This window comes from Galeopterus variegatus, unplaced genomic scaffold, assembly GCF_000696425.1.
Source record: "Galeopterus variegatus unplaced genomic scaffold, G_variegatus-3.0.2 Scaffold785, whole genome shotgun sequence".
Lineage (NCBI taxonomy): Eukaryota > Metazoa > Chordata > Mammalia > Dermoptera > Cynocephalidae > Galeopterus > Galeopterus variegatus.
In genome coordinates, this window is record NW_007726896.1 from 423,689 (window position 1) to 448,974 (window position 25,286).

General features: G+C 40.1%; 1 protein-coding gene across 4 annotated transcripts in view; it reads right to left on the reverse strand.

The window, feature by feature from the left end:
• The window catches only part of PDE1C (phosphodiesterase 1C, calmodulin-dependent 70kDa), a 430,964-nt gene that overhangs the window by 254,200 nt on the left and 151,478 nt on the right, over positions 1 to 25,286 (reverse strand). For 3 of the 4 annotated variants that reach the window (XM_008572440.1, XM_008572441.1, XM_008572442.1), the window contains exon 2: positions 23,375 to 23,401. The exons of the other annotated variant lie outside the window; for it this stretch is intronic. In XM_008572440.1, coding sequence (XP_008570662.1) covers positions 23,375 to 23,401 — 27 coding nt within the window. The remainder of the gene's footprint in view (positions 1 to 23,374; positions 23,402 to 25,286) is intronic. 4 annotated transcript variants of the gene reach the window in all.

The following is a 25,286-nucleotide window of genomic DNA, read 5'->3' on the forward strand; positions in this document are numbered from 1 at the left end:
TGATTAAAAACAAAAATCTTCAGAGACTGACAAAAGCCAAACCAAAAAATATGTTGACATTCAAAATTAATGGTGTACTGTGTATTTGTGTGTGTGTGTGTGTGTGTGTCCTTATGTGTGTGTTTAAATAGATACCAAGGTATAGCATTCTAAAAGAATGCTGTCTTTACCAATATGGGAAAATTTAAGACTCCAAATATGCCAAAAATAAAATGTTGCAGCTTCAATTTTCTTTGCAAAGGCAAATAAACATATCAAAAATGGCAAAGAGGCTAAAGGAAGGAATTTTTATCAATCAAAAATCACACCTCTGATCCTCTATTGAGATGAGCCTCGCTGCTATGGGTAGTATTACAAACTACTGCAGGAAAACTTTAAACAAATTTTTTTTAATCTTTTCACTAATGTAGTGATTACCATTTCTTCAAATTCTTCACATTATATTTTTGGAGCAGCAAAAAGTCTGATGCGATAAGTCTTACACTAAAACCATACTAAATCTTCAAAACCCAATCAGAAAAAAGTGTAAGCAAGTCTTCTTGTGATTCAGACTTACTCACCTTTAGGTACTAAAGGTAGGATCAGAACTTAAGTATATCCTTAATGAAGAGGATGACGTAAAAGCAATTCTGACTAAGACTCAGTCTTCCTCCCGATTAACAGCCAGAGCACTGCTATCCAATAGAAAGTTATGCCAAGTCATAGTAATAATTTTAAATTTTCCAGTGGCCACAGTTTAAAGAATGAACAGGTAAAACTAACATTAATAGTATATTTTACTTAATTCAGTAGATCCAAATGTTTGTCATTTTAACACATGGCAGTAGTTGCCATATTTCAAGGGCTCAATAACCACTTGAGGCTAGTGGTTACTGCACTGGACAGCACAGATCTAGGCTTTCAGTGTAAATCTTATAGGTCCCAAGCTTGCCCCTCTAAAATATTCATTTATTCCTTCAAATACATGTATTAAACCTCTTCAAACATTTCATTATTCTTAGTCCTAGACGTTCACCAGAGTTAGCAGCAACAGCACTTCAGTGACTCCTTCAATGAATGCAAACCACCAAAAAAGGTTAAGATCCACACTAATGTGTAAACCAGCTCAGCTCCAGTTTCCTGTTATGTTATCATTATCATGATGATGGTTTAATTCCATATTAATTCCTATATTGTTTGGAAAAGCAAAGAATGTCTCATCTCAAGTTTATCTTTGCATTCAAAAATGATGTTATTCAGAGTTTTGTTTTAACAATAACCTATAGATTTTAAACAAACAAAATAAATCAAGAAATAATACATGCAAAGCTATCTGGGGACTGCAATAAAAGTGGAGGTAAGTGTGGTAAGAGGTGGGAAGAGAGAAAAGAAGGACTGGTGGAAAAGAGGAGGGGTAAATATCACAGCACTTCATAAAAATAAACTCAAGGGATCAAGAGTTTAAGAGCAGAATTTTCACACTTAATGACTTTCTCCCAAATGGGTAATGCAACCTAGGTTTAAAAAATTGTGTAAATGTTATAAAAGGAATTTTCAAAGCAACGAACATTGATTACATGCACCAATACATCTGAAAGAGTGAGAAAGCACAGAGCTGAGGCATTGCATTTGTGCATTTTAAAGATTGTCCCTTAATAAACACAATAATGAGGCTTCTTATTCATTGCAGCATTCCTTATCGCAGCAAAGAACTGGAAATGACCGAAATGCCTATCATTAGGAGAACAGCCCAATTAATTATGATTTAGCCATAAGGTGAATTTTTTTAAAAGAGGTAAATTTTTATGAGCTTACACAGAAAAATCTCCAAGATATGGTTGAGTAAATAAGCAAGTTGCAAAAAAAAAAAAAAAGATACATAGCCACACACACCAAACCAAACTGAGAATAGTTATGATCTCTCAAGAGGAACCTGGGAAAAGGAGAGTTGGAGGGATAGGGTGGGTGAGTCAAAGGGAACTGGACACTTTAGCCTTCTCAGTAATATTTTTTATAAAGAAAATATATTCATATTTTACTTATACAGAAAAAATTTTTAAACAACAATGCACATTCTCAAATTTGTTTATCCCAAGTCAAAATTTAATATATAGAAACTCACCATACTCACATTTGTGCTCACCAAAGAATAAAGTTTCTCCTACCATGTCTATGAATATGTTTGAACATGTAGTTGTATCCCTGAATACAAAGAAGTTATTCCTTTGAATTGCTTATTTTTACAAAATCAGATCTCCACAAGCCTTCCCGTGCAAGACTGAACACATCAGTGTGCTTCTCATTATCTGTTGATGGGGTTCAGGACCTGCTACTCCAAAATATGGCACCTTAGAATACTAATATCTTATGCTGAAAGGATGTGAGAAACAGCATGTGCAGGTAAGACTTTCTGACCTTCCCCTGAGGCAGGTCATAAACCACCATGTGAGAGCTGCCCTCCCTATGCCCAGAGAAAAGAAGCATCCTTATCTCTAAACGCACAAGGACAGAGAGAGAAATCAGAAAAACAGACCTTGCTAAGTTTCCCCAGTTTATTCCACTTGTCAGATCCCCTTTATCCTGTTGTATTTCTCCACAACTTCCCACTCTTCATCAAAATTGGCAGAAAAATACTCAGGTTTAACCACTTCTTCAGGTCTTCATTTCCTTACGAATGTTCCCGTGTCACATAAAACTCGTATTTAGTAAATGTGTATGCTTTTCTCTCATTAATGTCTTTCGATACAGGGGCCCCAGCCAAGAACTCAGAAGAGTAGGAGTGAAAGATGTTTTCCTCCCCTACATTGCGTATGAATCTAGGTCTTGGTGATACTATGAAATAAAAATAAAATGGAAAACTAAATTGGATGCTGAGCTTGATGCAAGACTGCAGCTGTGATTCGCAGCCCCCAATTGTTCTTTGACCAACTTCATAGTAAACTTAAGAACTTAAACAAAACCTGATTAAGAATTTATGAAATAAATGCAAACTGTAGTAGACACTGTTACCATTTGCTAACATGGACCCCTCTCCCCACATTGGGAGGACCACATTCCTCCACACCACTGATGCTAAACTTGGTCATGAGAATTGCTTTGCCCAGAGGAATGTGTCACCATACACACTACAACCAAGCAAAAGCTTTAAAGGTGATGAAGTGGTTGGTCTTTCTCTCACTTTTGTCCTCTACCACAAGAGGTACATCCCACAGAGCCTCTGAGCTATTTTGACTGACAACAGTGCAAAATAATTTTTGTCTATAGATATGTAAATAAATTCCACCTGGTGGAGATTCAGTCAACCTCCCTCCCACATTGTAGAAAAAGTTTTACCTTCCATTTGTACATTTCTAATCTATAGTCTGTCTATTTCTTGGATTGTCATTTGAACTGGTTGTAACATCTTACCAGTTCCCTTGAGTTAAATAAAATCTTTAACACATGTTCATTTAATATCTGAATAACAGTATGTTCACGAATGTGCGGGTGTATACCTTTTGTGAAAATGATCCTAACAGTGCTTAATATGTATTAGATAATTTTACTACATATTTGATCCCCCTAAAAGCCCATCTTTTACTAATGAGAAAATGAAGAGGCCCGAAGAGACAGAGTAGCTCGCTCACAGCCATACACTGATCAACGGCACAGCTGGAATCTCAACTCGGTCTCTGACACCTTCTCCACACTGTGTCGCAAGGGCAACCATTCAGAGAAAGCAGGATTAGTGTGCAATTGGGGTAACAAAAAATCACAGAAGTTTTAAGGGCCAGTTTCTTTGTTCGTCATATGAAGGAATTGAGTCACAAGGGTATAGAGATCTCGCCCATGTTGCGTAGCTTATTATGGGTAGGGACTAGATCACAGGGCTCCTAGCACCCAGCCTGGTGATCCTGGATTCAAGGAGGAGGTTGGATTGGACTAGGGCCTAGATGGATAAATATAATCGACAGAGCTGGCAGGACGTAGAAAAGAGAGGCAAAGACACATGTGGGTATGCGGTGTGGAGAGTAGAAGTTCCCTCCACCACGAGGGTCCAAGGGCATTTACACAAGAGGGAGATGGGCATGAAAGAGACAGGGCAAGGAGACTCTGTGTCCAGACATTGTGAGAGGGCACTGGAGAGAGGAGGCCGTGGTTTGTATTCCAGGAGCAGTACTGCTTGGTGGAGAAATACCAAGAGGGAGTGAGGTGAGTTCACCACTTCCCTTGAAGTCAGGATGCTAGATGCCAGGCCACCTGACCTGGGCCACCTCTCTTTGCCATACCTGAGGCTGAACAAGATCACATCTAGGATTCCTTCTAGGGCCAAGAGCAACAGCATGGTCAGAAGAGTAGACATGCATCCTCACTAGTGGTCATGGTGGTGTGCTGTTCTAATCACAAGTGTTACAGAAACCCAGGGTGCACAATGCATCAGAAAAGCCCACATGCGGTCCTGGGGAGAAGAGGCTGCACCAAGGGGCGGAGGAGGTGGAGGTCTCAGGGCCTAAAGAGGAAAACAGGGCCACTCACTGTCACCTCACTGGCTGTCAGACTGTGTCCGGATCAGCAGGGGCTTCACACCAAACCCAGCTTGTTTTTCTGAGTAGAAGATGTGCCACTATCAAGAATTCCTCACACCCTGAGAGTTTCCCCATTTCTCTGCCACCTGAGCATCACAACCTGCTTCTTGCAACTTCCAGGCAAGAATCCATTCACAGATGAGGGTGTGTGGAGACAGCCACTGACAAGAAACAGGAACCTTTATTCTCGAAAGGCTCAGGTAAAATACAAGATAAATGCATAAAGATGAGTGATCAGACTAGAAAGGAAAGACCAGCTCTCCCCAGAAGGAATCATGATTCCTGTAGATAAAAATCTACCATCTGTGGCCACACACTGGGTATTATGAAAAGGATGGACATGCACACAAACAGTGCCATCTCGGCACCTACATGCCAACCTGTGGAACCTCCCTATGCAAAGACTGGTCAGGGACAAGTGGCATCAGCATCTCCCCTTAGAAATGCAGAGTCTCAGGCCCCACTCCAGACCTACTGATCAGAATCTGTATTGTAACAGCATCCCTAGGTGATCACATAAAGGTTTGAGAAGTGCTGTTTGTTGAGAAGTGCTGAATCTGTATTGTAACAGCATCCCTAGGTGATCACATAAAAGTTTGAGAAGTGCATCCCAGTAGAAATGCAGCAAAGGACTAACAAGTGAGCAGAGAGCTGGAGATGGCCAAAGACCAGCCCATGAATGGGAAAGCACAAGCTCTTTTACCCACACAGTAATTCTGAAGGTGACTTCTCAAAACTCATCTTCACCTGAGATCAGCTGTCAATGCTACAACCTTGGAGTCCTGAATCCACCGGCAGGGAGGCAAGAGGGAGGGAGGGTGGGCTCTCTCTTGATGGCATCCTGGAAGAATCAAATTTCAGTTGCATGTTCTAGGATGCAAGATGTTCTGTGGTGGATTTTCTGTCTCTTTGTGAGTCACCCACAGATGAGTGGGCTTAAAGAAAAGAGAGAAGCATGCCATGAAATATAGTAAATTACAGCTTAAGCTTCCTGGAATTCTTTCAGTAGTTTTAATGAACTTATAGTCTAGGAGGCAGGGTGAAGAATGCATATGGAACACATTCCACACTGTCCTGTGCATCAAAGAAGCCCAATAACCTTTGTTATTAAAGTGACAAACATCCTTCCTCCAGTCAGTACTTCAGCAAAAAAAAAAAAAAAAAAAAAAATGTTTTCCATATTGCTGTTATCTACTATGAAGTGCCAAAGAATGCAGATTCTCAAGGGCTTATTAGAGTGAGAAGTGGTTCCATGACTTTGTGCATTAACCAGCTCCACCATGACAGGCAAAGACGGAGGGCTCTGAGCCTCCTTCTCTCTGAAGTTCCGTCAGGTTCTCTTCTCTGTGGGCCACTTCCTTTGACTTGATCCACAGACCCAAGAGAAATATGCAGATAAATTGCTCTTAATTCAGGTTAAAGGAAAACCCTAAAACCCCTTTGGAAGGATATTGAGTTAACCCTAGAAAAAAGTATGGCACCTGAATTTATTAATGCATTTGTATTCCAGGCTGGACCTGGAAATTCAAGTTCATTTACAAAAGCATATTGCTTATGCTCTTATACTCAGTTCCCAATGACATTGTCAGTAATTTTCAAATTATAGGTTGTTCCCATCAGTGGATAATAAAGTAGCTTATTAGATCACAGCTAACATAAAATAGAATAGAATGGGAAATATCAGACAATCACTGGTAGCAAGATAAGCATCACTTCACAAAGCTTTTACTTCTGTGGTGTGTGTGTGTGTGTGTGTACGTGTGTGTGTGTATGTGTAAACACAGCGTAAAATGTATTTCTTACTGTGGCTCACAGTCACACAAGCAGGAAAGCCACTTGCTGCCTTATAGCACCTGGAAATCGGCTTCTTGCTGAAAAGAGACTGGAGGCATCCTGGAAAAAGAACTGGAAAGACAGGTTTCCTCCATGAGCTTCTGAAAGCAGGAGGAGGAAGGAATCAAGTCATCTTGTGGCCCAATAGATGGGGCTGGAGTTTCTGGATACTCCTCTCCCCTCCTCACTACCACTCCCACCCGCAATTACGGCTCAATCAGAAGACACATCTCATGATAAATCTCACCAAAAAGGAAGTAATACTGATCTGTGCCAGCATGGACTTGCGCCTGGCACAGAGAAGCCAGGCTGGTCTATGGACTCCCCTTAGAAAGAAGAGGCTGAGCAATTTAGAGATTCTTTTCCCTAGCACAATTTTTACCAAAATCCCTGTTCCCTACAAAGATCATTTTCTTTTTCTCTCCCAGGTATCATGGTAACCCACAGTCACACTCACCTTTAAAGGCACAAGGACACTAAACAGAGGAATTAAGCGGATGTCCAAATTACCCACGTGAAAGTGAGTGCAATCTCCACTGATGATGAGTTTCAGTGCAAACGCCAAGTCATAACCCCACTTTTGTCACCACTTCTCAATATCTCCAGAGTTAGATGGAGAGGCAGGACAGCAGAGGAGTCAAGAGACTGGGGCCAAAGTCAAACTGGCATCAACTGAACCAAGCCCATCCTTTTCTGACCTTGAGAAGTTACTTGCATTCTCTAACACTCAGTTTTCTTACCCATAAAATGGGGACAATAATAGTACCTTCCTCAGAAGTGCTAGAAAAATTAAATGGGATAAGTGTGTATAGCATTTAGCCCAGTGCCAGGAACATAATGATTATCATGCATAATCGTGTATTAATGATGGTTATTATTATTATTACAGTCATAGTGGTCATTATTATTTCAAAGTAAAGTTTAATTTCTCCTCAGCCTCGTTTGCTTGTTTGTTTTGTGATCAATAACACTAGTATATATTTAAAAGTAGGAGAATAAAAAATTGTTATAAATTGTAAGTGTTTGTTGTAAATGATTTGCATAATGATGGGCCCCCAAACTAAATTCTCCAGGTTTCCCATTTCCACTGGAGGAATGAGTATCATAATTTTTCTCCCTTTAAATGAGTTGCCAAAAGCCAGAATGTCCTTGCATTTGAAAGTTATTTATCTCAGAAGAGCCAGGAGCTCGAAATTCCAACAGTACAAATCATGTATCTGCTCTAGTGCACGGCGTACATTAGCAGAGGGCTGTTCATGCCTCTGACAGCAACGGGCGCCAGCTGCTGCTGAGGAAATGGGAAAAGCAATCCCACATCTCAGCTCTAATGCACCTGCTCAGTTGTAAAACCCAACTTGAAGGGAGAGAAATTTCTTCTTGACCCCCTGTAATGAGCAGAAAGGGCAGCCTGGCTTCCAAAGGAGATGCCAAAGGGGGGCCAGCTCCAAGAAAATTCAACCCACTTAGCAATGGAATGTTCTCTGAGTGCCAGGCCAGCCTTTGTTCCTTTGTCTGAGAACCACATGAGCAAGAAACAAGAACAAAAGAATAGACATCTAAGCGACCAGGCCCATCCCATTCACTCGTCCACCTGCCGCGGCGTACCCATTCTATGGTCTACTGGGGAAACAAAAATGAGAAAGAAATTGGGGTCAAAAGTCAAACTGGCCACAATTGAAACAAGCCCCATCATTTTCTTCATTGAAAATTCTTCCATTCTCTTCTAGGAAAGAGCTTGGAGGGGACTGAAGAGCTTGGATGCTTATATTAGGAAAGATGAAAGGTTTAAAAGCAATGCTCCAAGTTTCATCTTAAGTTGGAAAATGAAGAGCTAATTAAATGCAAAGTAAGTAAAAAAAAAAAGGAAATAATAAAGATAAGGCCAGAAAGCAATGAAATATAAAACAATCAGTAGATAGAGTTAAAAAAGAGGAAACTAGGTTAAAGTAGTAAACAAGTAGCGAGACTGATCACAAAATATTGAGAGAAAGAAAAAATTACCAGTACCAGGAATGGAAAAAGGGCTCTCATTGCAGATCTTGCAGACATTAAAAAGAAGGTAAGCAACATTTTGCCAAAGAATTACATGACATAGAAGAAATGAACAAATTCTTTGAAAAGCACAACTTACCCAGAATAATTCAAGAAGAAATAGGAACTCTGAATAGCCCTGTATCTATTAAGGCAGTGGTTATCCAAGTACAGTTCCCCATACCAGCAGCACCAGTAACACCTGGGAACTTTGAAATGCGAATTCTCAGGCCCCATCTCAGACCCACCAAATCAGAACTTTGGGGTGGGGGGTTGGTTTTAGACCCATCTTTTAACAGACCTGCCTGGTGATTCTGATATTATTTGAGAACTCTTTGAATACCATCTTCCCACAAAGAAACCCAGGCCTAGATGGTTTCACTATGAATTCTATCAAACATATAAGAAAGAAATAATACCAGCCTTATGAAAACTCCTTGAGAACACAGAGGATGAGGGTGCACTTTTCATTTCTTTCAACCTCTACTCCCTTATGGAAGACATACGAGATTCTTCTTATCTGCCCTCTGATTCTTATTTTGAAGTGATTCTTGGTGTCCTTGAGATGGGCCATTCTGATGTGGACACAAGTGGTCCACATTGCCCAGGTGGCCATGCCGCATGACCTCAAATAGAGGAAGGTCTTTATTAGTTGTCCTCTTTGCTTGCAGCCCTTAGGAAAATAATAACCTACTTCTCTACAAGGTAACTAAGGCAGGGAGCATACAGATCACCATAAGGACACCCACGGCACAGTGATCCTGCCTTACTCTTGCCCAGCGAACCTTACTCAAGCCAAAGCAGGGACTGGGGCTCAGATAACAACCGTGGTGATTAAAATCAACTATCTGCTCACATTATTCCTTCTAAATAAAATAATCCCTTTCCACATTTGGCTGTTTTTTCTTATCTTCCTTAAGCCTCAGGTGTCATCTAGAGAAAGCCTTTTCTGGACCCCCAAACTAAGAAGAATTATGCTTTGCTCCTCTGTCAAAGAATTTATATTGAAATTACCTCCTGGGTCTCTATATCTCTCCTACTGTGACTTTAGCTTCTTGAGGGTAGAAACCACATCTTGTTCCTCTTTTTTTTTTTGGCAGCTGGCCAGTATGGGGATCCAAACCCTTGACCTTGGTGTTATAAGACTACACTCTAATCAACTGGCCTAATCAAAAGTCCTGTGCTCTAATCAATTGAGCTAACAGGCAGCACCCCCTCCCCCACTCTTTTTTTTAATGTCTCAGAGTGCTTGACCACCACATAGCTATACTCAATAAACATGTACTCAATAAACATGCAGGGAAATGAAGAGTATGGGAGTGGAGTCAGACAAGTCAAAATTTACATCCATAAGTAGAATACGCTGAACTCAATACTTTTGATATATCTCATTTAAAAAAATAAATGCTTTCAATTTGCTCTTTGTCCAACCTCTCAGTAGTATTGTTAATGAAATCCACGTGGACTAACTTTTATTATGTAAATCTGACCTACCCATTTTAAATCCCTGGTAGGCATGATAGGTCCCTGCCCAAAGACCCGTGCACTGCAGAACCTTCTAGACTACGAACGCAAGGACCAAGGAAGTAGCAGTAAACAGATGACACCTAGAATCTTTGGCTACAGGAGTTGAATTTCTTCTTTCAAACTCTTTCTGCAGACCTGCACTTTTTCCTTATAGCCTTGTAGATCGGCCTGAAGCACAGGAGGCTTCTCTCACCTGTGCTCACAATTTGTTGTCACCATTCCAACAAATCCCTGATAAATGATATCCTAAAGAATTAATCTCCTGTACAAGCAGAATAAGTCCCTGAGAGAGACCAAGTTTTGCAGTGTTTGCAAGGTTTCACTCCTGATTATGATGAAGGATGGCATTCTGTGGCCACTAATTTTTATTGTGAGGGAGGGCATTATGTTAACAGATAATGTTTATTAAGCACTTACTGTATACCTAGAACTAGGCTATATGCTATACATATGTTGTTTCACTTAATTCTTACAACAGCCCTGTGAATTAAGTACTATTAGTACTCCATGCACTGAGCTTCACTGGCTGAAAAATCACCAAGTTCAGGAGGGGTGGAAATTGGATTTAAATCTAGGTCTCTCAGATCCCAAATCCATGCTCTAAACTCTGGTGTTACATTGCCTTGTTTATAGATTTCTGGAATAATTATGCTCCTACCATGTCCCACACAAACCAATGGCAAAAGTAAGACACTGATATCAAGGAGGGCGAATCATCTACCCCATCAATCTAAAGACCAAAAGTACCCTTTAAACATGATTCATTTTCTCCACAAGAGACTAATTTAAGAAAAATTTCTTTCTATTCAAAATAATGATGCTAAATGGGAAGCGATTTAAGCTTTACAATGGATTCATCAGAACCTCATCTGTCAAATCCCAAAATCATGCTCCCGGAACATGTTTCTCAATATAGGGAAATCAGCAGGGGAAGAAAGCAGATGTAAAGCAAAGAGGTGAAAGTGTGAAGTTAGCGTGCTCTGATGAGCACAAACTACAGTCTTAATGGACAGCTGCGCCCATGGGCCACCAGCACCACCACCACCATCACTGGTATCACGTTGTTATTATTCAGTACCTGCATTCCCAAAGAGGAACATTATGTCCTCTGAATGTACGAGGTTTCCGTTTATCCATTGAACAAGTACTGTCTGCATTAGCTAAAGGGTTAATTTTCTATCTTCCTCTCTTGATAATGCAAGTGTGCAGTGGTGACTATACAGATAGTACTGTTTCTAATAACATAGTACATTGGCAATGAATAAAATTATCACAAAATCATGGCAAAATTATCAAAGATGTGGAATTATGGATTTGGCACGACAGCAGAAGGATGATGGTGCATCTCCTGGTTCACACCACACACCCAGGTTCTCTTCTTAAGCCCTTTCACTGCTGTGCTAAGTCTAAGAATCTCTGGATTATTGTCTAGTGATAGAACATATCTTAAAGATAATGAAACTGATTATAGAAAAGTCAACCCACACGTCCTCCATTCGCATTCACCTTAGAGGGCAACAGGACAACGGGCTCTGTGCCCTGGTTGCCGAGCACCACAACTCAAATCTCACAGCAGAGAGGAATTTGCCCATGACCCCACAATCAGCTTCAGGAGGGACCGTACTTGCTACTGGACTTGCATCAATTTCAAAGGAGGTCTGTGCTGTCTGGGTGTGCTAAGTAGGGCTCCATTCCATTAATATTGTGGCTTGCTTTGTAGCTACTAATTTTTCCTGAAATTACTATGATAATTTACCCTCCACGTCTGCACATGTAAGGGATGGAACTACACTTCCCAGTAAATTTATTTTGTTTTATTGCCTTCTAGGTAACAATATGCAATAATATCAAAGTGTTCCTCTTAAGATCTGTGATTTTACGCTTTGCAGGACTAGCAGAATTTAACAGCATGTGGAACTGAAGATTTCTAATTTGTTTCAGGATACAGAACACTGTATTCACACAAACCAAACAATATTCTCCCTTCAAAACAACTTGAAAATCTCTTTCAATGAATGATTAAAAGAACTTTTAAAACTTTTCCTTCTAAAATTTAACAGCATCTAATACCCTGTAAAATCTTATGTCAGCTACACTATGAAACATAATTCATAAAACTACTATATGAACAATGAGTCATAAGTCAAAATAGTAACATTAATAGTAATACCTAAAATACTCTTTACACTTATGAAAAGCAAGAAAGTACACTTAATGCTTTTAATCTTTTCTCACTTAACCCTTAAAACAATCCTATAAGATTACTACTATTAAGAAAAAAATGAAGATTAGAGCAAGTTTTCTCAACCTCAGCACTATTAACACTTTGGATAATTCTTTGTTTTGGTGGAAATATTCAGTGCATTGCAGGATATTTAGTAGCATCTGTGACCTCTATTTACTGGATACTAGTAGTATACCCCACCCCCAAAAGTGACAACCAAGAATGTCTCTAGACATTGCCAAATGTCCTCTTGGGCAAAAGGATCCTCAGCTGAGAACCACTGGTTAAAGAAATTAAGTAATTTACTGAAGGTCATCCACTTTGGAAATAGTGAATTAGAAGCCAAGCATTCTGACTGTAGAATGCAATCAATGAAATATGGTGCTACTTACTTTGTGATAGTTTAAAGAACATATATTTTCCCTCAAAATAGAAAACTAAAAGAATTATGAGGGGTCTTCAAAAAGCTCATGGAAAGACGCATATTATCTTTTAATTCCATTTTTCCATGAACTTTTTGAAGTACCCTCATGCAAGTGCCTTCCCTCCCAAACTTTTTTTCCTAATGAAGGCCCATTTCCCAGTGGTTGTTACCCTTGCGTAGCTTGCTCCCCTACCCCAACCTTCTTTCAGTCCTGTTCCATGTGCCCCCAAAGACAGTCACCAGTCATCTGTTAAGGCTGATTCCACCCTTCAGTAACTAAGATACAGCCTCTGCTCTCACAGAGCCCCTAAAGAGCAGGGCCTGTCTGCTTCCTACCAGTTCCCTTACATGACCCAAGACTTCCACCCTGCACCATCTCAAAGGGCAAGCCCTTTGTACAATGGACATGGAATTTGGTTTTCTCTCTGAGATGTCCCAAGTCTTCAGTGACTAAGCACTTTCTATATGCCAAAGACTTATGTGCTTTACACTCATATACTGTACTATTCCATTCTCAGCTCACAAGAACCTTAGGCAGCAAATATTCCCATTTGACCAAGAAGAAACAGGTTACAGTAGGTAGGGGAACCCAAACAAGCATTACACAGGGTTCATGTCAGACTTAGATTTCAACCCAAGCATGGGTGACTCCAAACCCCTGCTCTTTGCCCCAATTCTATAACTTTCTAATTTTGCGGCTGAGCAAAGACTTCAGACATGCCTCTCCCAAAGCACGTTCACAGCTTACTGTACTCCCTTTTCTAAGCTTGCTCAGAAATTCTTCATCCCCACCCACCGCCCCACCTGACATCCCAAAGTTGTGGGAATAAACAATCCAGAGCTAAGTATGATTCCCACTTGTGGAGAGGCAAAGGGAAAAATTCAGGCAGTGACCTCATGAAGTTTGAAAAGGCAACATCATATTAAATCAGAGAACAGGAAAATACAGAACAAGTTTTCTCTTATCTGATTCTATTTTTATTTACTTTTTATGCATAAAGAGATACGTATTCATGTATGACTGATCACATCGCTTCAAAACACTTTAAGCTGTTAGGTACTAAAATAGATGATTTTGAAAAAAAGAACCTGGTGGCGGAGGTGAGGATTTTTCCTTCATACACATTACTTAAATATAGCTTGTTGGGCCTTTTTTTTTTTTTAATTCTTCATTAAGATCTCCAACTTAAGGACAAATATGATAAATTTCAAATATAGGCTGTCCTAACAAGAAAGAACAATCAGCAGAGTGGAGTGGGTAAAAGAGCTACCAAAGGCACAGCTTTCTGACCCCTTGATTTTATTCAGCTTTAAGGTGCTTCATTTGGTGGGGGAAAAAAAAAAGAGGAGTTCCACAACTGTTAAAAATTACAAAACCACTGAGATGGAAAGAACTCCAGAAGCTTTTGGCATTTGAAAAATGTGCCTTTAAACCACGGCCTGACAGCATCTCTGCTTTGTGACCTCAGTCAGGTGACTTCTCCCTGAGTCCTGCCTCTGTAAAACAGGATTGTTGTGAGAATTAAATAAAATAATCCATGTGCAGCACCAAGCACACAGTGGATACATGATCAATTCAATCATTAGGGTGCCCTCTAACTTTACTGATGTCATTGCCAGAGTTTGTGCTTTGGTGATTTTAATGTCCTTCCCATGATTATTTCTCATTAACTAGGTGAAATTAGAGGTATTTTGAACCAAGGGTAATGACTATGGGGCACAGACTATATTACCACCCAGTGACTGCTGCACTAATTGGCATTTTGCTTCTCTGGAGTGATCCAGTCACAGGGCACAGAGGGCCCACCATCACTGCAAATGTTAGTTCAGTGCCGTGAGCTTCCTTGTAGGGACACCTCCTCAGTAACTGAAATCAGAGAATATTGTTTTGGGGCCAAAAGGAATCACATTCATCCTCATGTTCAACCACTTCTCTTTATAGATGAGGACTCTGTGATAAGAAAGGAGCAATTGGGCACAGTTAAATTAGGAGCAGGACCCAAATCTGATTCTTAATCTTTCACCTACACCAGTGGTTCTCAACCAGAGGTAATTCTGACCCGCAGGAGACAATTTTAGTTGTCACAATCAGGGAAAGGGCAGTTGTTACTGGCATCTAGTGAGTAGAGGCCAGGGATGTTGTCAAACATCCTCTGATGCACAGGACAATCCTGACAATGAAGACATCAGCAGTGCCAAGGTTAAGAAACACTGATCAGCTCCAGTGGACCCAGTATCATCTCGAGCTGCTGTTGAGAGTTAGACGTGGCCCCAATTTGGAGGCCCTCACCGATGATTGAATCGACTCATTCAATTCTGCCTTTTTAGTATTGAGGGCCACTGGGATTAGGAGCGATTTAGAGACTTGCCTCCTCAGGCAATTTAAAGTCTGGTCATATCTTTTGAAGCACAGTGATATACCCAGTGTTAGTGCATTGATAGTCTTAAAGATGCACTTAGATTTTATCAGGTGATCTAAGAAAATGATTCTCAAAACCATTTTGGCAAAACACCACAGAACAGCCAAATGATGCACAATCACTGTTATCAAATATTCAGAATGATGCACATCAGACAAACATATTTGACACTGCACTGAACATCTCCGGGATTAAGGGTATGAATGGAGGGAAGACAGAGATCAAAGCACTGATGTAGAGCAAAAATACTCTGAGTTTCCTCCCAAAGCTAGAGTTCCATGCTGGAGGAACTGAAATAGAAAAGAAAAGCAGAGTCAATAATCCAAGCTATGAAGTGCTTTCTGGGTCCTGTCATGCATTCCATCTGCCTTACTGACCTCCCGGGCCCCCACGCTGGCCAGTGTGAGGGCCAAATGAGAGTCTGGATGTGGGCGTGTGCAGGGAGCTGCAGAGCCATTTGCAAGTATGAGTCATTTAGCAATCCAGGCTTACTTACCACAGTTCCACCTGGTGACTCTGACTTTAGTTCTGACCCGTGGCAGAAATATATGAAAGATCCCAATCTGACTGCACTCACATTTAATAAATACCTATCTTGCCCAAGGCACCATGCTTTTGCAGAACACATTTCCCACTAAAAAAAATCACAACAATGGCAAGGAAAGTGACATGCACCCAACTAACTCTTGAACATGGAATTAGAGCAGCAGGAAGTGTGAGAACAACATCTCTTTCAGGTGGAAATATCTAAGGAGGCTCCATCGAAGAAGATGGCATTTGAATTGGGTCTTGAAGAAAGGACAGGATTGCAACAGATAAAAGTGAGAATATCCAAAATACTAGAAAGACTATGAATGAAGAAAGAATCATAGAAAACACAAAGCAAATATGACAGTAAGGAGCTCAGCCTGACTGGACCTTCAGATGAACAGAAGGGAGTGACAGAGACACAGCAGGGAGGTTGAGGCGGAGGCAGGCGGAGGCACACCTTTAATAGCTAACAGGAACCCAATGGGGGTTCGTCATTTTGTAATTTTTAAGCACATGGGTCACAACCAGAAGAGCTAGGGAGAAAATAATCAGACATGGGTATGCAAAATGGAGTAGATAAAGATATCGGAGTAAAGCGAGCAGTTAGCAGGTTATGCAGTACTCTAAGAGATAGGTACTGAGACTGGACCAAGATCACAGGAATAAAAATAATGGGAAGGAAAAGCCCACAACCTGTTCGAGACCCATTTGTCATGGGTGAATAGGAAAAGAAAAAAGTTAAAGTTGAAGAAACACACAACAGAAGAACATATGAAGTGACTCAGAGGTTTTGATCCTGGATAAGTGGAAGAACGGTAGTAATTATCAGACATAAGAAAAATGGACAATAAAATAAGATCAAATTGTGCCTACGTGATCCTCCTGACTCAGAAAATGACAGCTCATTGCCATGGTCATTTCTGCTACTAGTATCTAGATATACCACCAGACTCAGTGCCTGAGCTACTTCCTACATCCCAGTACCCTCTTTCCCCATGCCTGGTTCCCAACTCCTGCTAAGCAGACTCTTTTGGTCTTGATCCCTGCACCTGTACTCCTCAGACTCCTGCTGATGTATCATAAGGGCAACTGAGTATGGGATGACTGAGTGGCAGATGCTGACATTCTGACCAAAACTATGTAGACCCTCCATCACCCTCCTTGCTTCCCTGCCGTGTTTCACCTGAAATTACAGTGCTTGTAGGCTCTTTCCCATGTCATCTGCCTTGGGCTAAGATAGCCCATGTGGGCTAAGTCTGTGTCCATTTGTGATCGGTGCTCTAACCAGACCTCTATTGCGGCTCCTTCTGGCCTACCCTGACCTGCCATCACTCACTATTAACTATATCTGATTCAGCTGGCAATCCCGGAATGTAAACTGGACATATTTTCATGGCTGATACATTTGTTCTTACTACTTTGAGAATTTATTAGTCATCACAAATGTAAAAAAAATTTAAAGGGCATTATCTGTTAGAAGATCCTCTTGTCCCTGGTTCACCAGGTCAAATGGGTGCTTTGATTTATCCTATGTCACCCTTGTTAACTTTCCCAAGAAATTATTCATCTGCCATTTTTAACTGCAAAGGTAGGGAACAACAGTCCATCAGTTCTGTTTCAAAGACACCAAAAGAGCTTCAGAATTCACTGATGATCCTTAATATGTGTTGGGAAGGGCACAGGGTCACAGTTCAGTAGAAGATGCACCTGCTAACACTAGAACACAACTGCTTAGAAGGCAGCCTTCCCAAAGGATGATAACCACGCACTTTCCTACCCCCCAGACACAACAATCTGTTATTAACAGCAAAGGTGGAACTTCTGCTGATGACTCACTAAGCATAGTGATTCAAGAAGGCTGAACATGGGCAGATCTGATTAAGGGAATCAACTGCTGGATATAATCAATTACTGAGCTCATCAAATGTGATTACTGAGCCACATCAAAATCCAAGTGAAAGAAGGCATTAGACACTTAGGGGGAAAATAACTCCTTGCTTTGCCTTGCAACAGATAGAGGCCACTCTATTCTCTACATGTGCAGCATCCACTCCAGGGATTCTCTACATGTACAACGTACACTCCAGCAATTCTCTACATGTGTGACATCCACTTCATCTGTTCTCTACATGTGCGATATCCACTTTATCCATTCCCTACACACGTCTATATCCTGGGCTGTCTTCCTACTAATGTCTGGAATATTTTTGAGCCATTCATGCCTTTGAAAAAAAGCCTTAAAGAATCAGCAAAATACACATTTTAAAAATAACTAAAAACATGAAGAAAACAAAGAGAAAAGGTTCTGGACTATCTTATGAGACTTCAATATGCCCATACTTTCAAGCACTGTGTATAATAAGCAATATTGTCGGTTCACTTTGTGACCCAGTGGAGAAGAGTATATGATAATGTAAGTATCTCCCCCACAGACCTTCAATACTTATATCTATTATAGCACTTACCACATCCTATTATAATTATTTTATTCACTTGTATCTCATCTACAAATCTGTATAGCTATTCACAAAGGCATTTTTTACATATCTTATTTCTAGCATATACTGAAGTACATGGCAATGGTAAGTATTAAATAAACTTTTGTTAAGTTGGAAGATTTTTGTAAAGTACTATGTATGTTGCTTCAATATAATATGATCATAAAAAAGATGAGAGATGCCTTTTGCTAAAGTTCACTCACAGAAATGTCTACATTTATAAAATGAGTAAATCAGACATATCAGAGCCAGAACTCCTATCTAAACTATCTAATCAGAGCTGCCTTAGTAACAAACATATAAACAAAAACCTTCTTGCTAATGAGGGTTTCACTATCTGGTGTGGCTTAAAACTCCAACTTCTAACCATCCTGGCCAAAGTATCTCTATAGGACAGGCATAGAAAAACTGGACGTGTGTCTGCAGAGGTCCCCCAGGTTTGTGGACGTCTTTATTTGTGCCCCTGCCTCTGAACCTCTGAATTATGCTGACCAACCACAGCCTTCCCTAACATAGTGAAATAATGGCGTGTGTGTGTGTGTGTTTGTGTGTGTGTGTGTATTAGAAGCACTTCTAACATAGAATCAGTTTGCAATGTCATCTCTGATAGCAATTCCTTTCTTCAAGGGCAGCCCAGAAGTATTTGATTATTTCCAAGTATTTATGATTATTTTGTACATGGTCTGGCATACTTTCTCAAAGATACAAATGCCTCCGAGCCGGATCTGATAACTTAAAGCTGAAGTTGTATTAAAAGCAACCTGATGTCAACTCACCAATTTACCACTTCAGCAAATCTCTTGGAAAGATTGGCCCTCACGGACAAGACTCAGTCACAAGGCAAAAGGATGGTTCCCCTTAATCATGTTGATTTAAAGCCCAATCCAATAAGGTTTTCTGTGCAGAGAGAAGCTTCCCTCCTACCAGTTGGTGCCCTTGATAGCCGGTAAAGAACACTTAAAACATCACTCTTTCTGCAGAAATTACAGTTTTGGAAGAGATGAGTACATTTCCATTAATGCTAAAATGAGATTCAGTAGAACCACTATCATCAAAACACTCCCTACCAAGACCTGACTTGTACTTATGAAATACTTAAAGAAAGATAACTGCCTCCATTGAGTTGTAGTAGGACGATGATTACTTTGAAAGCTGGTGTATTTTTTTCTTTAACATGACTTTAAAAGGTAAATAAATACATAAGTGAAATGAAATGAAATGAAACATAGCAAGAAAAGTGTAAACAAAGGTTGATTATCTTTGTATCCTGGGCTGTCTTCCCCTTGATGTCCAAATCAAGCCTATGCAATCTAAAGCTTTTTAATATAACATGTTTGCCTTCATGAAGCCATCAGCTTTATTCAACTAATTATTAACTGAAGATAAATAACTACACTTAGAATTCAACTAACCAGTTGAGTCCACATTGCTATGCTGTCCCTAATGTGAAAAAGGAATCACAGCTACTCCCAGTCCAAATGAATCATCAGTAGGCAAGTGTACATTTGAGCAGACCAGCACCAACTGGGGCTGTCACCATACATTTTAAACTGTCCACCATTCATCAAATGAGGAATCCACATATTACACTGAATCTACATATCCCTAGAAAAGGTCTCAAGCAGGATCATTCTCAAAAAGACTGAAGGTTTGCTACATGGATTTAAGAAGGTCACAAATTCTTTAATACTTCTGTCATCAAGAGATATACTCTATGTCCTTTTCTCTTGAATCTGGGTGGTTTCAGTGACAGCTTGACCAATAAGATAGAGCAGAATTGAGGCTGTACCAGTTTCTGGACCCAGTTTCAGGCCATATTTAAGAGACTAGTAACTTCTGCTTCCTGTCTCTTAGAACACTTGGCCTAAGAAGCCATCAAAGAATTACCCTGAGACCACAATGCAGGTAGAATCCCAGGCTACATGGAGACACCCTGGAGGATAAAAACCATGTGAGGGAAAGGGAGAAGAGTATGTGTAGGGGAGAGGGACAGAGAGAGAACAACAAGGAACATCAGGGTCCTGACATGCAAGTGGAGACGCTAACTTAGAAATGGATTCTCCATCCCCAGCAGCCCCAGCTGACACCAGGTGGATCAGATTCAAATCACCAGCCAATTCCTTCCTGAATTTCCTGACCCATAAAATTGTAAGCAATATAGAATGATGTTATTAAGCCATTAATTTGCAAATGGTTTTGTTATTCAATGATAGATTAGTAGAATATGGATCTATCTCATATGAAAATATGTATCTGATTAAAAATAGAAGAACTCAAACCAATCATCTATTATTTGCACTTTAAATGACTTCAATAAAGCTGGTGCAAGGCAGTCTGGGTTTTTTTATTACAGTGACATAAAAAAAATGTGACAGCATTCACGTCAGATATATGAAAGTATGCTTTCAAAAAAAATCGACATTGTAATTTGAACCTTGACAGGTTTGAACAGCTCTCTTGTAAAACTCCCTCTCACTTGGCTATTTATCTCTCCTTAAAATAAAATTGAGGCAACTTTGAAGCATCTCACACTCTAGGTTACCTACATGTGAAAATGATAAATTACTTTTTACTACTGAAAGCTATTGTACCTTCTAATCTGAGTGATTAATTTACATCCTGCTCAGTGGTTCACATGCAATTACGTGCGTCCAATGAACCTGAACAAGACAGAATTGTTCAGCCATCTGTATAAACTCACTATATTTAGAAAAGTATAGCAACCTCCAGGAAGCTTTAGAGTTTTAGTTCATTTTCATCTCAATGACTCATGCCCTCCACATCGCATATAAATTGTAATACCACTCCTTTGGACTATTGACTTTATTTGGAAACCATAGGACACGGGAGTCTCCACTAGGAGATGATGCTCATTAGAAAAGGTGAGATTAAAGCTGTCATCTAAAAACGCCATTGTTGAAACTTACTGGCAGATTTTCATTGCATTAGTGATTTCTCTTTATCTGAATGCAATCTGTCTAAATCTGTAATACCAAAGTCCAATACAATGAAAAGCAGACACCAGCCTTTTAGACTGAATTGTGGGCTTCAAATCCTTGGCGAACAGAAAGTCTAAGCAACCTTATTTCTTTGGAATGTGCTTTCCAGTATTTTGGCACTTAGATTAAGTATATTCCCAATGCCTCTCCTTAATGAGAGGCCATTGAGCCCAGAGTGGCTGAAGATGGAACATTATTTTTATGAAAAAAGTATATTAACTATAAGAAACGGTGCTCTTGTTCAGGTTTTCAAGGGATCATGCCATTCCCCTCCAGATTTCATTCAGACTTTTCCTGGAAAAGCCCTGGGAAGGTTCCCATGGTGTAATCTGGTATGTAAAACAGGAAGCCTACACACTGAGTTGTGCACGATACAGCTGTGGCACCACTCCTGGTGCCATTACTAACAGTCTGAAAAATACATCAATTTAAAAAGGGTTCATTCCCTAAGAAGAGCAGTTAGCACTCATTCAGCCAACAGCATTTACTAAGGGGCTACTATGTTCAAGGCACTGAGGCAGATGCAGGAGACACCGGAAGGCATAACATACAAGATGCTCACAGTTAGGCAGGGAGAAAGCAAGAAAGGTGAGGGCATCTCTAGGAACACAGACAAGCAGATGTAGCTCAAAGGACACAAACCATGAGACGGGCCAGGGCTCGGGTGGGGAAGAAGGACTGGCAGACACAAAGACACAGAAGAATGAGCCAGCAGAGTGTGTTCAAAAAGCACAGTGCATTATCATGATGGTCAATATCTTTCCACTCCCTGGTGGCTGGACTGGTCTCTTGGGTAACTTGGGAATTAATACACTTTGTCCCCCTCACTCAGGAAAAGCCCCCTGACACACATGAGTTCTGCACCTTTAGATAAGCCCAAGACAAATATATTTACTCTAAGTTTACCAAAGCTCCTCCTAAGAAAGCATCCACAATCATCTGAACTCTTAGAACCACAAATTTGATGGAAAGCCGTAAAGCTTAGAGAATAAAGAGGGAGGTTGGAAATGACAAGAGATGCTGATGGAGAACTACAGGAAGTCACGGGAGGCCTCATGAGCCCCTATTGTCCAATTAAATTAATAAAAACAGATTATCGTTAAAAAAAAAAAAGTGCATACAAGGTGAACCAAGGAATGAACTATGTGAGGTGATGGATATGTTAATTTGCATGACTCTATTAATTGTTTAACTATGTGTATGTATATCAAAACATCATGTTGGGCTGGCCGGATAGCTCAGTTGGTTAAAGCATAGCCTTGTAATACCAAGGTCAAGGGTTCGGTTCATAAGCCAGATACCCAAAAAATTAATTAATTAATTAAACTTTTTAAAAAATTTTCCCAAAATATCATGCTGTACATCTTAAACATACATAATTTTTAAAACATGAATGAATGAATAAATCCCATTATGAAATACATGACATTTCCTAAGCTCGTTTCATTATACTATTATTTAGAGTCCACCCACCCTCTCCATATTCACAACTTGTGTGCACGCACAAATATACATGCTGCTCCTCCAAATAAGCAAACACCACCTGTGAAAGGGCACTCTAATGGCGGAGTCAAAATCGCATACACACTGAAAAATGGGCTGCACGATGGAGCTGGGAGGACATGCACTCAAAGACCTGGTAGGTCATTTCTGAACTATATATACAAAGTATGCAAGTCTAAAGTTTAATAGCCACACAGGTCAGGGCAAGTGTCTGATCCCTTCATGGCTTCTCACACCAAAGAGCCTGCAAAGCACAGCCCGGAGCCAGGACTCATCTTTATAGATCCACTTTTCCATGGGACATGGAGGGGGATGACAGATGGCATTCTACTTTAAATTACCCTTTCCACAGTCAAATCCAAAAACTACCACTGCCCTTAAAGGAATGTATACCTATGCTTTAAGCTCAAGAGCATTTTGTCAATTAATCAGGCAAAGGAGAATTTGAGGCAAGGGAGAATTCAGACACTAAAAGTATATTTAAAAACCCCTTTGTTCTCCCCACTTATAAACTTTCAGCCCCGCCAGCCCAGTCCCTCTCCAGTGACAGTTTTAGTGAAATCACTAGACATCACAGTAGTAACAAGCTTTTGAATCCACAAGCTCCACCCTCATGTGAAGGTGTCCACCTACTGTGGCTCACTAGATGCTGCAATCAATTTTTAATTTCAGCAGCAGCAGCAGTTGGAAGATAAAGCAGGCCACTCGCAGAGAAGGAACCAAGAGACCGTTTATTACAGTTCCAGTCCACCGTGAGCCAGACATGTGAAGAGCTATGCCACAGACAACTCAGCCAGGCACAGCCCAGAAAGTTCCCCTTTCTCAGAAAGATGCTCTTACCTCTGGGACGTTTTCTTATATTTCCTCCTGTAGGAAAAGAAGCATAAACACATGTCAGAAAAGAGGTTGTGCCAAGGCAATGGGTAAGAAAGGGATTACTGCAGCAGGAAGGGCATGGAGGTCAACACTTCACGAGGTTCCCTCTGTGAGGCTTATGGGTGTTGAAGCCCAGTTAAAAGTTTAGGATTGTTGTGTTTTATCGTGGTCAGATGGACATGCCCTATGTCTTAACAGTTAAAAACACAAGTAGCATCCCAAGAGCTCAGTGGCGCTGCTCCTATGTTCTTTTATTTCCCCTTTGAGGGTACTATAGCATCTTGGTTGACAATAGGCTTTAAAGACAGCAAGATCCAAGTTCAAATCTCAGTCTTTCCATTTACCAGATTCATGGGGTTTTTGTAGAGTAAATGCGCAGAGGCTTGTAAAGTATTTCTTTTGTCTGGCACATATTAAACGGTCAATAATTATTCATTATTTGTATTATCACTATTGTTACTCTATTATCCTCATCATCTAGCTCTGTGGTCCCCTGAAAGATGCACCTTCCTAAATGTAGATGTGTAATCATGCACCTAAACCATGAGATCAGACATAAGGTCATCAAAGAAGGAAGAAGTAGGGAAGGGGACAAGAAGAAAGTCTAGAGGCAAACGGTGACAGCAGCATCAGGAATTTGCTCATGGCTCGGGTGAGCAGAAGCTCTGTTCCAGGCCACCTCTGCTATTAACAGTCATCATTTAGTCTTGGGCAAATCTCTTATGTGTTGAGCTTCCTAATCCATCAAATGGAGAAAGTAACATCTGTCCTATCTCACCTAGCTCATAGTGGCATTCAAGGAGAAAATGGCCATAAAAGTATGTTGTCCCGGTATCTTATGTTCTTCATGTTTGTGTCAATTTTGGAGACTCTAAAGACCCTAAAAAGAGTTTTGATAGGCTCTTTGCTGGAGGGGATCAGAGGAAAGAAAGTGCTGGGAGAGGAAAATACGTCTCCTTGCAGCATCTCCAGGAAGCACTATGTTTCCCAGCTGTAGTTAGTTCCGCACCTGCATTCACATTACAGTCACTGCACCCAGGAAGACAAGCCACCAATTTGCTACATCAGAACAACAACCATGATCTCAGGGTAGTGGGTTGATGGGTCACTTTTATTTTTACTTTTATGAATTTTCTAAATTTTTTTTGAAGAATGAGCTTTATGATAATAGCTTTAAAAATTATAAAAATAAGCATATATATACATAGTCACATATATAGACATACACGTATATAGGGAGATTATATATATATATATATATAGATTAGAGAACTATGAGGGAGAACTCTGTGTTACTGAATTTGAACTGGAGATTATCACTACAAAATCCTGATTAAAAAAAATGTTTTATCCTAGTTTTGTCAACTGAAAGGGCATAGAAGCAGTGATACTTTGGTAGCTCGATGAGCATATCTCATGGCTAGATCTTGCTTTGCAAAGACCCTCATGATTTATTGTGTGTGGGGAAAAGAATGGCTCATTACAAAAAAGTATGTATAGTACAATCACATTTTTGCAAGGAAAATAATTTACCTAATTATAGGGAAAAGACTGAATGAGAAAGAATAATGGGAGCAGTATGGTGTGGGTAAGTGCACTCTGCCATTTACCAGCTGTGGGAGTTTTAGGATGTACTTAACATTTCAGCCTTAGTTTTTTCATCTGCCAGATAGGGGTAATAGTAATTCCAAATTTATTGTATTGTTTTGAGAAATAAGTAATTGTTAATTATTACTATAGGCAGTTTTAAATTTGGAGTTTTTGTTGATTTATATCTAAATAATTCTACATGTATTACTTTTATAATAAATAACAAACAGTACAATTTACTTTTAAAAAAACAATGCTGGGATCTCTTGAATTCAGTGAGTAATTA